Genomic DNA, 12,875 nt, shown 5'->3' with positions numbered 1-12,875 from the left:
CTTTTTATGAAGTCAGACTTTGCCATTAGTGCAGATGCCCTTCTCTGAATAGATCTTTGCCCTTCGCCTCTCCTTTCCAGGTCCAAATTGGATCTCAGTGCCTACAAGTACAGGAAGTGCTCAATTTTTTCAGCTTCAGAAGTCTCAGCAGCATGGACTATATCTCAGCCATGGACAGGACACGGGAGAATATTAGCATGTCAGCTGGGAATCATCCTCTGGAATCACCTGGAAAGTCCTGCCTCTCATTTTAAGGTAAAAAATAGGCATTTAAAGTTGTTAGATGGGTTAATGGCTGCTGATAGTACCACCCAGATCCCCCTGGGTTTGTGTATCCAACCTGATTTCTTGAGTGTTGGCCACTTAGCTGCCCTAGTCTGCAGAGATTCTTCAGCCAATAGGTGCTTCCTCCTTTCCTGGGAGGTGATTTCCTTCCTCTCTCCTCTCCCCGTGACAAACTCACAATCTGGAACCACTGACTGGCTGATAAGGGGGTGCAAAAGGTCAGCCGCCATATTCCAAGATGGAACAAACCCTAGTACAGTTTGTGCTCCCTGTGGGTCAGGCTGAAGCTCCCACTGAGACAAAATCCTAGCTTGGCTTTCTTTCTCTTCTTGCTTCCCTCACTCCTGTATTCCTGAGAGCAGGCCCTCAAAAAATTACTTATACAAGAATCCTGTTTCAGGTACAGCTTTTAGAGAATCTGACTTAATGCAGAATACCTGCAGAATAAATTAATGAAGACCCAAGATCTTCTTTGCAGAATAGAAATTGATAGCATATGGGCTTCAGCTCTGGCCACTTATACTTATATTTAGGCAGTAATTGTACTTACATTATTACCTAATAATTTAGGGAAATATAGATTTACAGTTATGATTCTCTAATTGAAGTGTTACATATAGATTTTTCTGGCACTAGGTATTTTATTATCAAGTATAGACCAGTTGTTTAAAAAAAGCATGGTACAACTGTACCATTTAAAACAAATTCTGTAGTTTTGAGAACCTTTATTTATTCTCTCTCAATTTGGAGCTGCAGTAGTCAATATGGGTTCAGCTGAACAACTGATCATTTTCCTTGTAGTTGTCATTTTCTTTTCACTACGTTCCTTGAGGGACAGGGTCTGTATCGTCTTGCTCATCTTTGTGTTGTTCCCTATGGTGTCTAGCACAGAATATTGTGAATTGTAGATGTTTAATATCTTTGGTGGATTTAGTTGAATCAGGTCCCATAAAAATACTTTTCTTGGTAAGTTTAGAAGAATAATCTGTTATTTTTGGTCATTTTTGTTAACTTTTGGGGATAAATTTATCCCTGAGTATCATGTTGATGCTTTAAAAAAAATTGTTTGAATACATTTAACACAATGATTTAAATATTTTCTTTAAAGAACATATTAACAAGGGGTATTTTGAGCTTGAGTTGTTTTATCTTTTCTGTGATCTTCTCTATGATTTGTGAAGGTGCATATCTTCCTAGCCCCAGAGTTTCACAGGAAACCAAGCACACATTTTGAGGTGCAGATAGCTTGCTTTATTTTGTTGTTACTATCAAGGAGGTCCAACAATTAAAACTAACACTTGAATTTATACCTGCATGAAAAGAACTACATCAAATTGACATTTGGGCAGTCAGTAATATTTTTAATTTAACGACAGCTTTGTTTTGTTGTTATTTCTTTGCTGTGGCCCATTGCTTAGTTGCCCTGGTTTCTCAGCTATAATTTAAATTTAGAGCTACCACACAAAGGCATTGGCTGCACCCCAGGACCTCCAAGAGCTGGCACTGCTCTGCCATAGGAATACTTGAATAGCTTGGCTAAATGAGGGGATGGCCAGGTGATGTTGCTTTTCCAAGCTATGCAGGCACTCTCTATGGTCAAAGACAGTGTAAAATGAGCGAACAAAGTGGTGGCCGTTTCACTTTGCTCTGGTAATATTTAAGTCATGATAATTTTGAGTGTGACATCATCAGAGAAAATGTAAGACATTAAAGTGTTGCTTACAGGAGGGTAAATGCAAACATCACCAATGCCTTACATTTCTGATTCAATAGTTATTGGTGCACATGTCCAGTGATGTGCACAGGATCATCTTTTACGTGGATAGGACATCATCTTCAGTGGGGAATTTCTCAACCCACTGAGGCATACTTAGACATCAACATTATGTTGAGGCACAAAGATTGGTTAAGTGTTGAGCAGGGTATTCATTCCATGAGAAACTTTCTCCTGCCAACAGTTAGTTGCAACAGTTACATTGTAAAATGTCATAAAATAAATGGTACAAAACCTTATAACCGTTAATCCGGCTATATACAGTATGTACATATCAGTAGACAATGTATAATATTCTTAAGTCTACAGTTATGAAAAGATTGAAATGTGTATTTTGAACTTTGACTCATTTAGGTTGATACAAAACTACCTTTTCTCTTTAATATTTACAGATCAGAAAGATTAGTCCATGTGAATCATTTGTAAAAAGTTAAGAATGAGTATGAATATGAGAGCACAGGCCCTCTTAAATGGATCGAACATTTATATTCACAGTGGCAGAGTCAGATCCAAATTCATTCCCTAAGCTCAAGGTATAAAGTCCACCATCTTGTTTCTGTACGTCCATGATGATCAGAGTTGTCAGGTCATCTGTGTTTTCAATATGGAATCGTCCTTGTTGTTCTTGATTTCGAATTTTTCTTCCACCACAGGACCATGTTATTTCTGGGGTGGGCTCACCCGTAAAAGCACAGGCTACTGTTAAAACTTTGCCCTCATCAATACTGATGTCAGAGGGAAGAGCTTCAATTTTAGGTGGAATTCCTTTATAGTACAAAAACAAAAAGTAATTTTAGGATCACAGAAAAAATAATGATTTGCTTTCTATGGAATTGTATATGCTAAAAACTATAACTATGCTACTAGACTTGTCGACCTCTACCACTAATTTCATTGCTTACCTCTTATGCCTGCTTTAAGCATTCTACTAGATGAGCTTTCCAGTTGTGTCATACTAGATTTTCCCATAAAACTGCTGGAACTCATTTCTACAATGGACTCTTGCATGGAGGACATGCTTTGGGCAGACATGCTTGCAAATTTCATTTCAGTCATGCTGCTAATAGCACTACTGCTGAAACTGCTGAAGGAGGCCTCCTGCTGAGAGGCAGACATTTGGGCGGACTGAGATGAGAAGCTTCCTTGCAAGCTTGTATCACCGCTGGTCCTCAGTACTACCTCTCTGGGAGGTTCTTCAACTAGAGCTGTGGAGTATAGCAGATACGCAGTGAACATCAATGACATCTGGTTAATTGTGACATCTGACACTGACTTTCAGAAATGGGAAACTTACACACACACAGAAATATAACCCAGACCTTTTGCTGTGGAAACATAAGCAAATACATACATGCATCTGTCAAGAGCTAGCTCAATGTCTCCAGGAAATGAATCCTTATATCTCTATCATTACATGACATGCAGGTGCTATAATCACTAGGAGAAAAATGATTAGTCATGTAGAAAACAAGTTATAAATTATACATTTTGAAAATAAATGTAACAGGGCAGTTGGTAGCTTTGCTTTGAAAGTTAACTTACCCATGTTTCTGTTAGCTGTAAAGAAACGTTGACCACAGGGATGAATTCACACAGAAGGCCAGGCCTCTTACACATGGAATTTAATGAGGTTCCTAAGAGTTTGCTGTGCTTATTAGACAAAAGCAAAAAAACACATAAAGGCCTTAAGCAAGTAAGGAAAGTGACAAAGATATACTTACGAAGGACTGTTAAGGAAGCAGTTGCTGAACACTGGCCACGGAAATTTTTGGCCTTAATTGTGTACTTCCCACTGTCACTTACTGATGCATTTCGGATTTCAAGAGAATATACATTTTTGGATCGATTTACGCTGATATTTGAAGAAACAGAAATCTAAAATGAAGAAAATAAGTGTTTCTTTGAGCTCTTTAGGAGTAGATACAGTATTTTAAATTTTCTTCAATAATATATTCATAATTAAACTTACTGGCAGGTTGTTTTTAAACCATTCAATTTCAGGAGAGGGTTCACCACTGATTTCACAGGAAAAGAGAACATTTTGTCCTTCATTAATATTTTGAGATCTGGGCTGTGAGATGAAGGCTGGAGCATCTGAGAGTTCTTTGCTCAGGGTCAAATCGTACTGACACTTAATGATTCCTTGACTGGTTTTGCCAATGCAGGTAAGGATTCCTTCATCTTTGTGGCTGGCGTGTTTGATGGTTAGGGTCTGATCGCTGCCTGAAACACCATATCTGTACTCCTCAGAGTTAGCGAGCTCTACTCCATTCAGTACCCATTTCACATCAGTGGCACCAGCAATATTGGCTTTTAAAGTTACTTTCTGACCATCATTTATGCTCATCTGAGTAGAAAGTGCTTTAATCTCAGCATGAGTTCTGATTTCTTCTGAAGCCTGTGATGATTTAGTGATTTCCTCATGGATAATGGATTTTTGCAGGGAGGTTGCTTCTGATTTCTTGACTTTTTCAGAAATGAGAGCCTTTGAATCTTCCTCCTTGAGAGCTAACTTTTCTTGAGCTTCCACCTCTGACATCTTGATTTCTTCAGAAATTAGGGCTTTTTGGGATATTTCCTCTTGGGCAACTGCCTTTTTCTGTGATGTAATTTCAGAAGTCTTTTGTGTAGATACTTTCTGTGCCTCAGTGTCTTTTACAGCTAAAAAATAAAAAAATAAACATCTGTAAGGCAAGCTTAATTGGAAAGAGGCCCCACCCTTTACTCTTTTGTAGATTCTGCAAGTGAGTAATATACAAAGAAAAAATGAATTCTGTATGTGGTAATAGGTAATACCTAATTCTTTCTCAGTCCCAGTCTTAGAAAATTGTCATGTATGACTTTTGAGATCAGTGGATTGATGCCTTAAACTAAAGTAAGTTGAAGATGATTCTTATGACTTATGGGGAAAAAAAGTCTTGAATAGTCAAAGTATTTAGGAGATGTGTGGATATAGGAAATTTTGATTAATAAAAAAATTGAATTATGTTTTAGAAAACTGGGCTATAAGCAACCTAATTTTAATTGGGAAACCTGAGATAGCTCTTTCATTAACTTTGCACTGCTTTCAAAACTTGGCAAGAGTGAAGGTCATGGAAGCAGTACCATTTTATATATTCTCCTGACTGTATTCTTAAACAGTAAGGAGGTTTAAGGCTGGTTCTATGGAATCTTTAAGGCAGTCGGGGGCTGGCTTGCTCTATGGAATCTTATATAAAACTATGTACATACAATAAGACAATAAGTGTTTTTATGCTAATATAAGAGCATATGCGAATTTCAAATATGTGTATTTGTACATTTGTGTACATATGGTATTCTAGATTTTGGAAATAGTTTTAATACTTTCTTATATATGAATATGTGTGTGTAAGGGAGAATATTTAGAAATGTTTCTTTAATATAATTTTCTGAAAAATGTTAGGAAGAACAAAAGCCATCCTACCTTTTATTGTTAATTTGCAGTTAGAGGACACAGATCCAACTGAATTTGTTACTGTGCAAGTATAAAGCCCGCTGTCAGAAGTATCAGTCTTATGAATTTCTAAGAGGAATCCTCCTTTGTCTTCAGAGAGTTTATATTTATCTCCTTGCATAATAGCCTGCAGAATGCAAGTGATTTGAGTTTTAAAAAGTGATTTAATTTTAAACTTTCTTTGGGAGATGGGGATAAGGGAAGAGGTGAATTTTTTAGAAGATAAAATTAAGAGACATTTAAAAACCTTTACCTTTCCATCCTTTGTCCAGATGACAGTTGGCTGGGGTTCTCCAGTAGCTTTAACTGCAAATTTAACAATGCTGTCTGAAGAAACAGTTGTATCCTGCAGCCCAGCAACAATTACTGGTTTTGAGGAAATTGCTTCAGGAGCTTTTGGTTCAGTTTTCTTGGTTTCTGCTGACTCAGCAGTTTCCTGAGCTGATTTCTTGATTTCTGATATGCCTGATACCTGCTCTTGAATACTCTTGAAGGCTTGTCCCTTAAACTGGAAGGTAGTTTTGGAAGTTCCACCTTCGCTAGAAATCTCACAAATGTATTCGCCACAATCAGATTCAGTGAGGTTATGGATTTTGAGCTCATAAGTACCATCTGCTGAATAATGAAACTGGAAATGCCCGTTTTCCTTCAGTTTCTTGCCATCTTTATACCAGGTGACCTCTTTTGCACATAATACACCGCTTTCGACAGTGCAGGTCAGCTTTGCAGTATCTTTAGAAGCTTCTGCTTTCAGGGACTGAATTATCTTGGGCGGGGCAGAGACTGGTAGCTGCTGAACTTTCTCTATTGGTGTGGGTTTTGTCTCTGTGGGTGATACGACTTTTGGGTGAGATGTCACTGGTTCTGGGGATTTCACTCGTTTTGGAGACTTAATTGCTTCTGGGGATTTCACCCGAGGCTCTGGGGATTTGACTCTTGGTGGTGCTGTCACAGCCTTTTCAGTGACCCTGGCCTTGTGAACAGTAAGAGTAAACTGTGCTGCTTGCTTCCCTTCACTGTTTTCTACCACCACACTGTAATTTCCCTCATCGGAAGCCTGGACGGAAGAGATCTCAAAGGTTGACTTGTACTTTGTGGTGGTCACTTGGTGGCGGGCAGAAGTAGTTATCACTTGTCCTCCACGCAGCCAGGTCACAGTTGGTACTGGCTCACCATCTGTATCACAAGAAAACCTTGCAGACTCACCTTCATAGATGGTTATGGACCTTGGTTTCGTTAGAATTCTTGCTGCCAAAGTTGACTTGCTTTTTCTGCGTGTGGATTTTTCTTCTAGCAATTTCTCTTCTACTGCAGCCCTTTTCATTTCTGCATCTGTGTGGTGTTCATATGATGAGAGACTTTCTCTTGTCTCTGTCATCTGTGATTTCACTTCCCTGACTGAAGATGCAGCTTCCATCTCAGATGTTCTCTTAAATGATGAAACTGCATATGCCTCTGTTCTTGTCAGCTCAGGGAAAACATATTGGGGGACGTCTTCGTCTCTGCGCCGGGAGGCATAGGTGGTGTAATCCCCAACTGTTACGTCCAAGGTTGCATAGTCAGAAGCTTCACCTTTGTAGTTGGTGCACACAGCACGGTATGTTCCCCTGTCGTCAATGTGACAGTCTAGAATTTCCAGGGTCAGGACCCCACTCGTGTTGGTGTAACGAATCTTACTGCTCTCTTGGAGTTCTACACCATTGTGGTACCATTTAACCTCGGCAGTTGGCTTAGACTGTACATTTAAGATAAAGCATGTATTTTGGCCACATGGTATCCTGTGGGAGCGCATTCTCAGTGTGATTCGAGGGGCATGGTCCAGTGTAAAAGGCTGCTGACTCAAAACTTCATACTTCCTTTCTGATGTCTTCTGAGTCTTTAAAGCGGCTTTCATAGACTCATACCTGGAAAAGATATCAAATCTTGCAGACCTCTCAAATCTTGAGAGCGATCTCTCACTAGACACAGGACTGGGGGAACGTGGGCGAGTTCTCTCCGGAGTAGGAGACCTTCTTTCTGTGTCATCTTCGTACTCCTCAGCCGGGGGTGCACGAGATCGGATCAGCTCAGAGGCAGGCCTCATTAACTCAATGTAGGTCGGAGACAGTGAGCGCCTCCGTCTCAGTAGTCTAGACACAGATGAGGATGACTCTCTGTGAGTGTGTTTTGCGATTTCATATTCTTCCTCAATTTCTGTTATTTCTGTTACTTCTCTCTGTCGTCTTGATTTCTTTCTAGACTTTCCTCCCTTTGACATGCGGTCAAGTTCACTTTTGTATTCCGAGAGACGCTGGATGGCAGTGACAGGACGCAGCAGCTCTGCATCCTCCCTGTCAGCCATGATTCTCTGCCTTTGTTCTGGCTGCCTGTACGAGGCCCGGGCGTGCCGTTCCCGCAGTTCTGCGTAACTGGTACTGGTCTCAGCCTTTGTGGGGATGTGATAGACTGAATACCTGAAGTCTTTTCTTGCTTCCTCCACCTTGACCTGAGCTTGTGGTGAAGAGTAACGCAGACTAGAAAGCTCAAAACGTGGAGGGCTCCGGCTGGGGGGCGAAGCTGAGAAACCTAATTCAAGCTCCTCTTCAAGACGCAGCCTCTCCTCCTCTGTTCTCTTCATCGCCAGGTAGTCGTCAATGGGAAGGAGTAACTCTTCGTCTGTGATGTCACCAAGAGAACGTCTTCTAGGTCTGTAATAGAAGTCATAATCAGGAGAAGGTGCGCGTCGGCGGGCTGGTCTCACCATTTCGAGGTCATCCTGGGACAGTTTGGGAATACGCCATCTAGGTCTGTATTGATCTGTGATGCGTGGAAGAGGCATCACATAGAACTGCTCCCATCTTGAGAGGCGGATACGTTTGGGTCTTTTCTGTACAATTCTGTCCATTTTCCCAGGCATTTCAAATTGATCACGTATCTTTTTGTACCACTTCATGTCAGACATAGGTACAAACTGCTTAATGTGCTGGTCTTCTTCTATGAGAGCCGGTTTGTGCTTGCGTGGCTCCGGTACTTCATAAGGCATACGGAGTTTTCTCTCCTCCTTCTTTTCTTCCGTCTCAAGCCGGAATTCCCCTTTTACAGTCTTGGTGCTTACAGCTGGCTTGTAAAGGATGGCAGCTTCTCTCAGAGCCTCTTGGGCTACCTGGGTCAGTGGCACAGATTCAGTTCCAGAAAGAATTTCAGCCATTCTTAGTGTCTTGTCAATTTGCTTTTGTACATGTCGTTCACGCTCCTCCTTGCTCTTGAATTCTTGTTTGACATACCTTAAGCGTTCCACTTGCAGGTGAGCCTGGCAGCTCGTGGATCCAGCTGTGTTTGTGGCTGTGACCCTATAATAACCTGTGTCTTCAGGAAAAGTATCCCTAATGTGCAAAGCATAATAATCCAAGCCTTCATGGATAATTTCAATGTTAGGCCCAAGGGACAGTGGCTGACCATCTTTCTCCCATTTTAATGTTGGTGTGGGGATGCCAGACACTCTGATCTCAAAGCAGACACTTTGGCCTTCTTGGCATTCTGCATTTGCCAGTAGCCGTTTGAACATGGGTCTTAAGGTAGCATCTGTTGGAGGTGGATGTGGGGTTACAGTCAACTTTGCTTTACAGCTGTCTTCACCGAATTTGTTCCTTGCCACAACAGTATACTCAGCAGCATCATCTCTAGTTACATTGCTGATTGTTAACTGGTAAAGACCCTTGTCAGACTCAAATATGTACTTCGTATCATCATCACCTGGTTTGATTTTCTGACCCGATTTATACCATGTTACACGAGGCTCTGGGTGGACAGTTATAGTTACACCAAATCGGACACTTTCGCCCACATAAGCAGTCTTGTTATAGAGAGGTAGGGTAAATTCTGGTGGCCTTTCCAGGAGTCTCATTGTGTCAGTCCTGCGCTTTATTTTCTTCATGGTTCTTCGACAATAGTAGTCATAAACTTCTCTCACACCTTTAACAAATAGCTCAGCATAAGAACTGTCCTCACCATAGTCATTGACTACTTTGCATCTGTAGGTACCATCATCGAATTTGGTGATGTGTTTGATATACATGGTGGCCACTCCATCTGCATAGGTGATTTCATATTTCTCACTGTTTTCCAGTTGTCTAACACCAAAGTACCAGGTCACGTGGGTAGACTGATCATAATTTTCAATCTTGCATACATATTTTACATATCCTCCTTCTTCCCCAATTGCGTGCATTATCTGCCCAGAAACTGGGCCAATTTCAACAGATGCTACTTTTACTTTAGCAACACTCACTCCTTTCTGAGATCGAATTGCACCACCACAGGAGATACGGGCTGCGGACACAACCATGTTGAGGTCTTTCTTGATCAGAGTGTGGTAGTAACGTCGGTGTTTTAATGTTCTGATAACTTTAGTACTGACTCTATCTATCTTCTGCGTCAGCCATGGGTGCCGGAGTGCCTCAGATGCTGTCATGCGAGATTTTCTCTCTTTCACTAACAACCGGTCAATAAAATCCATGGCTTCGAGGCTAATCTCTTTGAATGCTTCTTCATCAAAAGTATATTCAGCATTCATGATGTTCTCAATTATCTGCTGGTTGGTTTCAGCCAGGAATGGATTGATACCACTCAATAGCACGTATACCAGTGTTCCAAGTGACCACATGTCTGTGGCAGTGCTGACGACATCATGTTGGTGGACTTCAGGTGCACAGTATTCAGGGGCAGTGAATAGAAGCCTAAAGTTGTCCCCTGGCTTCAGCTGACGGGCTTGACCAAATTCTATGATTTTAATGGTGGAGCTCCTTCTTGTTTGGTAAATGATATTTTCAGGTCTGATGTCAAAGTGTCCAATATTATGACTATGTAAGAATTCAAGTGCTTCACAGACCTGGCGTATATAACTTACAATTTCTCTTTCATTAAGTTCAAAAGCACTTGTGTTAATGCGTTCAAATATGTCAAGTCCTGATATGAACTCAAAGATCATAACTAATTCTTCCATGCTTTCAAATGATTCATGGAGGTATAAGATGTTTCTGTGTCTGGCAATGTTTAGAATGGAAATTTCCTTCTTTACCAAAACCTGATCAGCTCCTTTGACTTTAACAAATTTGGCCATGTAAGTCTTCTTTGAGGATGTTTCAACACAACGGTGGACTACTCCAAACTGGCCACGCCCAAGATCTTCAGCAATCATATATTTCTCATAGAGTTCCTTGGTTGAAGAGTGAGATGCTTTAGTCATGGAAATTTCCCTGGTTTCATCTACCTCTTCATCGTAGTTCATAGTTCTGGTCTTATCTTCTTTGGTTATGGTAGGCTCTGAAGGCTCAGAAGGCTTGCTCAGGCCAAATTTATTTTCTGCTATTACACGGAACTGGTAACTTGTTTTTCCAAATAAGTTGATCACAGTATAACGTGTTTCTCGGGCCTGTCCTACACGGAGCCATCTTTCTGCTGTAGTTGCACATTTTTCAACAATGTAGTTGGTAATTTTGCTGCCGCCATCAGAAGCCGGCTCTGTCCATGTTAAGTTGACAGAATCTCTTGAGATGTCACTAACTTTGACTCCTCTGGGTGGGTCAGGAACATCGGCCACATCCAGTTCAACTGTCTTCTGATCAATTCCAAATCTGTTTTTAGCACAGACCACATAGAAACCAGCATCTTTTCTTTCCACTCCATTGGGGAAAACAAGTGAAGTGAAAGATCTTGTGACAATAACTTGGTAGTGGCCATTATTGTCGATGAGATCTTGTCCTTTCTGCCAGGTGATCACGGGATCTGGTTTGCCACTGAAAGGGATCTTGATGCTGAGCACCTCACCTCGGAGAGCATGGACTGCTCCCATGCCTTCAAGAGTTTTAGGCAAGTGTATCTTAGCTGGAACTGTATCCGAATAAAAGAAGAAAGAATATAATTTAGCAATACTTAATACTAAATAAGTGTACCTCTCTCCCCCAATTAATAATACTTCGTCTACACCAATGAATAATATGTTATCTAGCACCAATGAAATTGGTTAGTGATTTGTTTTTACCTTCCACTTCCAAGGAGGCAGTGCCAGACACAGATCCTCCTTGGTTGGTAGCTCTGACTTGGTAAACTGTGGCATCATCATCTGTGACACTTGCAATGATGAGCTGGTGGTAGCCACCCTTAAACTCTTGAATCCTGTACTTTAATCCATCTGCAATGATTTCTTTGCCTTGTCTGTACCATTTCACAATAGGTTTTGGATGACCAGTCACTTTGCAGACGAGTGTTGCATTGCTCTGATATCTGACACTGAGATTTCTCAATTCCTCTTTGAAATGTGGTGCCTGAATTGGAACATCAGATTTGGGAGTGACAGGTTCTGATATTTCACTCCATTCACTTTCCCCACCTAGGTTTTCACATTTCACGCGGAACTCATATTCAAGACCTTCAATTAGGTTTTGCACTGAAAGGACGGTTTCTCGAATTTCATCTGTTGTCACAGCAATCCATTTATTCTGTTTCTTCTCACGCTTCTCAAGGTAGTAACTTCTAATCTTTGCACCTCCATCACTGGCAGGTGGCTTCCAAGCCACAACACAAGAATCTTTTGTGACAGCAGTGATAGTTGGTTTGCCAGGTGCACTTGGCTTTTCTATTTATAACAAACAAAAAAGAATTTGAGTTGTGAGGTGAAACAAGCAGCTTTATTAGAAGCTTATTTTTAAAAAGAAAATGTTATGAACTCAAGTTCTATTAATAGCTATTACAGAAAAATGAAGGTGGATACTTCATGCTAAGAATCTTACTATAATACAAATTTCCTTCTAAAGAAGAAGGAGATAGGGTATGTATTTGCTCTTTTAGATATGCAAAAATTAAATTTAACTGAGATAAGAGGTGCTTGTACTTTACCTGAATCTTGGCTATTTCTTTTCAAAATATACTTCCAATAAAGATAATTTTATATAAAGATGTAGTTTGGCCATATGAAGATTGTAGGATGTTCAAGAGATTGTACTCACCAAATTGAGTCTTAATGATCACAACCGAGGAAACCTCTAGAGGCTCACTGATGCCAAAAGTGTTCTGAGCTGAAACCCGGAAGTAATAGCCAGCATTTTCTGTGAGGTTTACAATTCTGCAGGTTGTTACTGATATGGCTGAAGACACCAATTGCCATTCAGCCCCTTCCTTTGCCTCACATTTCTCCACCACGTAATTGGTGATCCAGGAGCCACCATCATCTGCAGGTGGTTTCCAGCTGATCACTGCAGAGTTCTTCAATAAGGCTTCAATCACAAGTGGTCCTGTAGGTTTGTCTGGCTTATCTGTTGGGGAAAATACAAATATAGTGTTCTTTGTAGTATGTCTCCCAAGATT

The 12,875-nt window shown here is 40.7% G+C and overlaps 1 protein-coding gene across 48 annotated transcripts in view; it reads right to left on the bottom strand.

The window, feature by feature from the left end:
• Positions 1–1,513: 1,513 nt before the first annotated feature.
• Positions 1,514–12,875, bottom strand: part of TTN (titin) — a 262,742-nt gene continuing 251,380 nt past the window's right edge. For all 48 annotated transcript variants that reach the window (XM_073218602.1, XM_073218615.1, XM_073218603.1 and 45 more), the window contains 8 exons: positions 12,518–12,823; positions 11,554–12,147; positions 5,788–11,402; positions 5,505–5,661; positions 4,029–4,720; positions 3,781–3,934; positions 2,962–3,264; positions 1,514–2,824 (listed from right to left, as the gene is read on the bottom strand). In XM_073218602.1, the coding sequence (XP_073074703.1) occupies positions 2,526–2,824; positions 2,962–3,264; positions 3,781–3,934; positions 4,029–4,720; positions 5,505–5,661; positions 5,788–11,402; positions 11,554–12,147; positions 12,518–12,823 (8,120 nt within the window). In that variant the 3' untranslated portion in view covers positions 1,514–2,525. The remainder of the gene's footprint in view (positions 2,825–2,961; positions 3,265–3,780; positions 3,935–4,028; positions 4,721–5,504; positions 5,662–5,787; positions 11,403–11,553; positions 12,148–12,517; positions 12,824–12,875) is intronic.

Source organism: Manis javanica, chromosome 12 (assembly GCF_040802235.1).
Source record: "Manis javanica isolate MJ-LG chromosome 12, MJ_LKY, whole genome shotgun sequence".
NCBI classification, from domain to species: Eukaryota; Metazoa; Chordata; class Mammalia; order Pholidota; family Manidae; genus Manis; species Manis javanica.
This window is presented reverse-complemented; position numbering and strand designations above follow the sequence as displayed.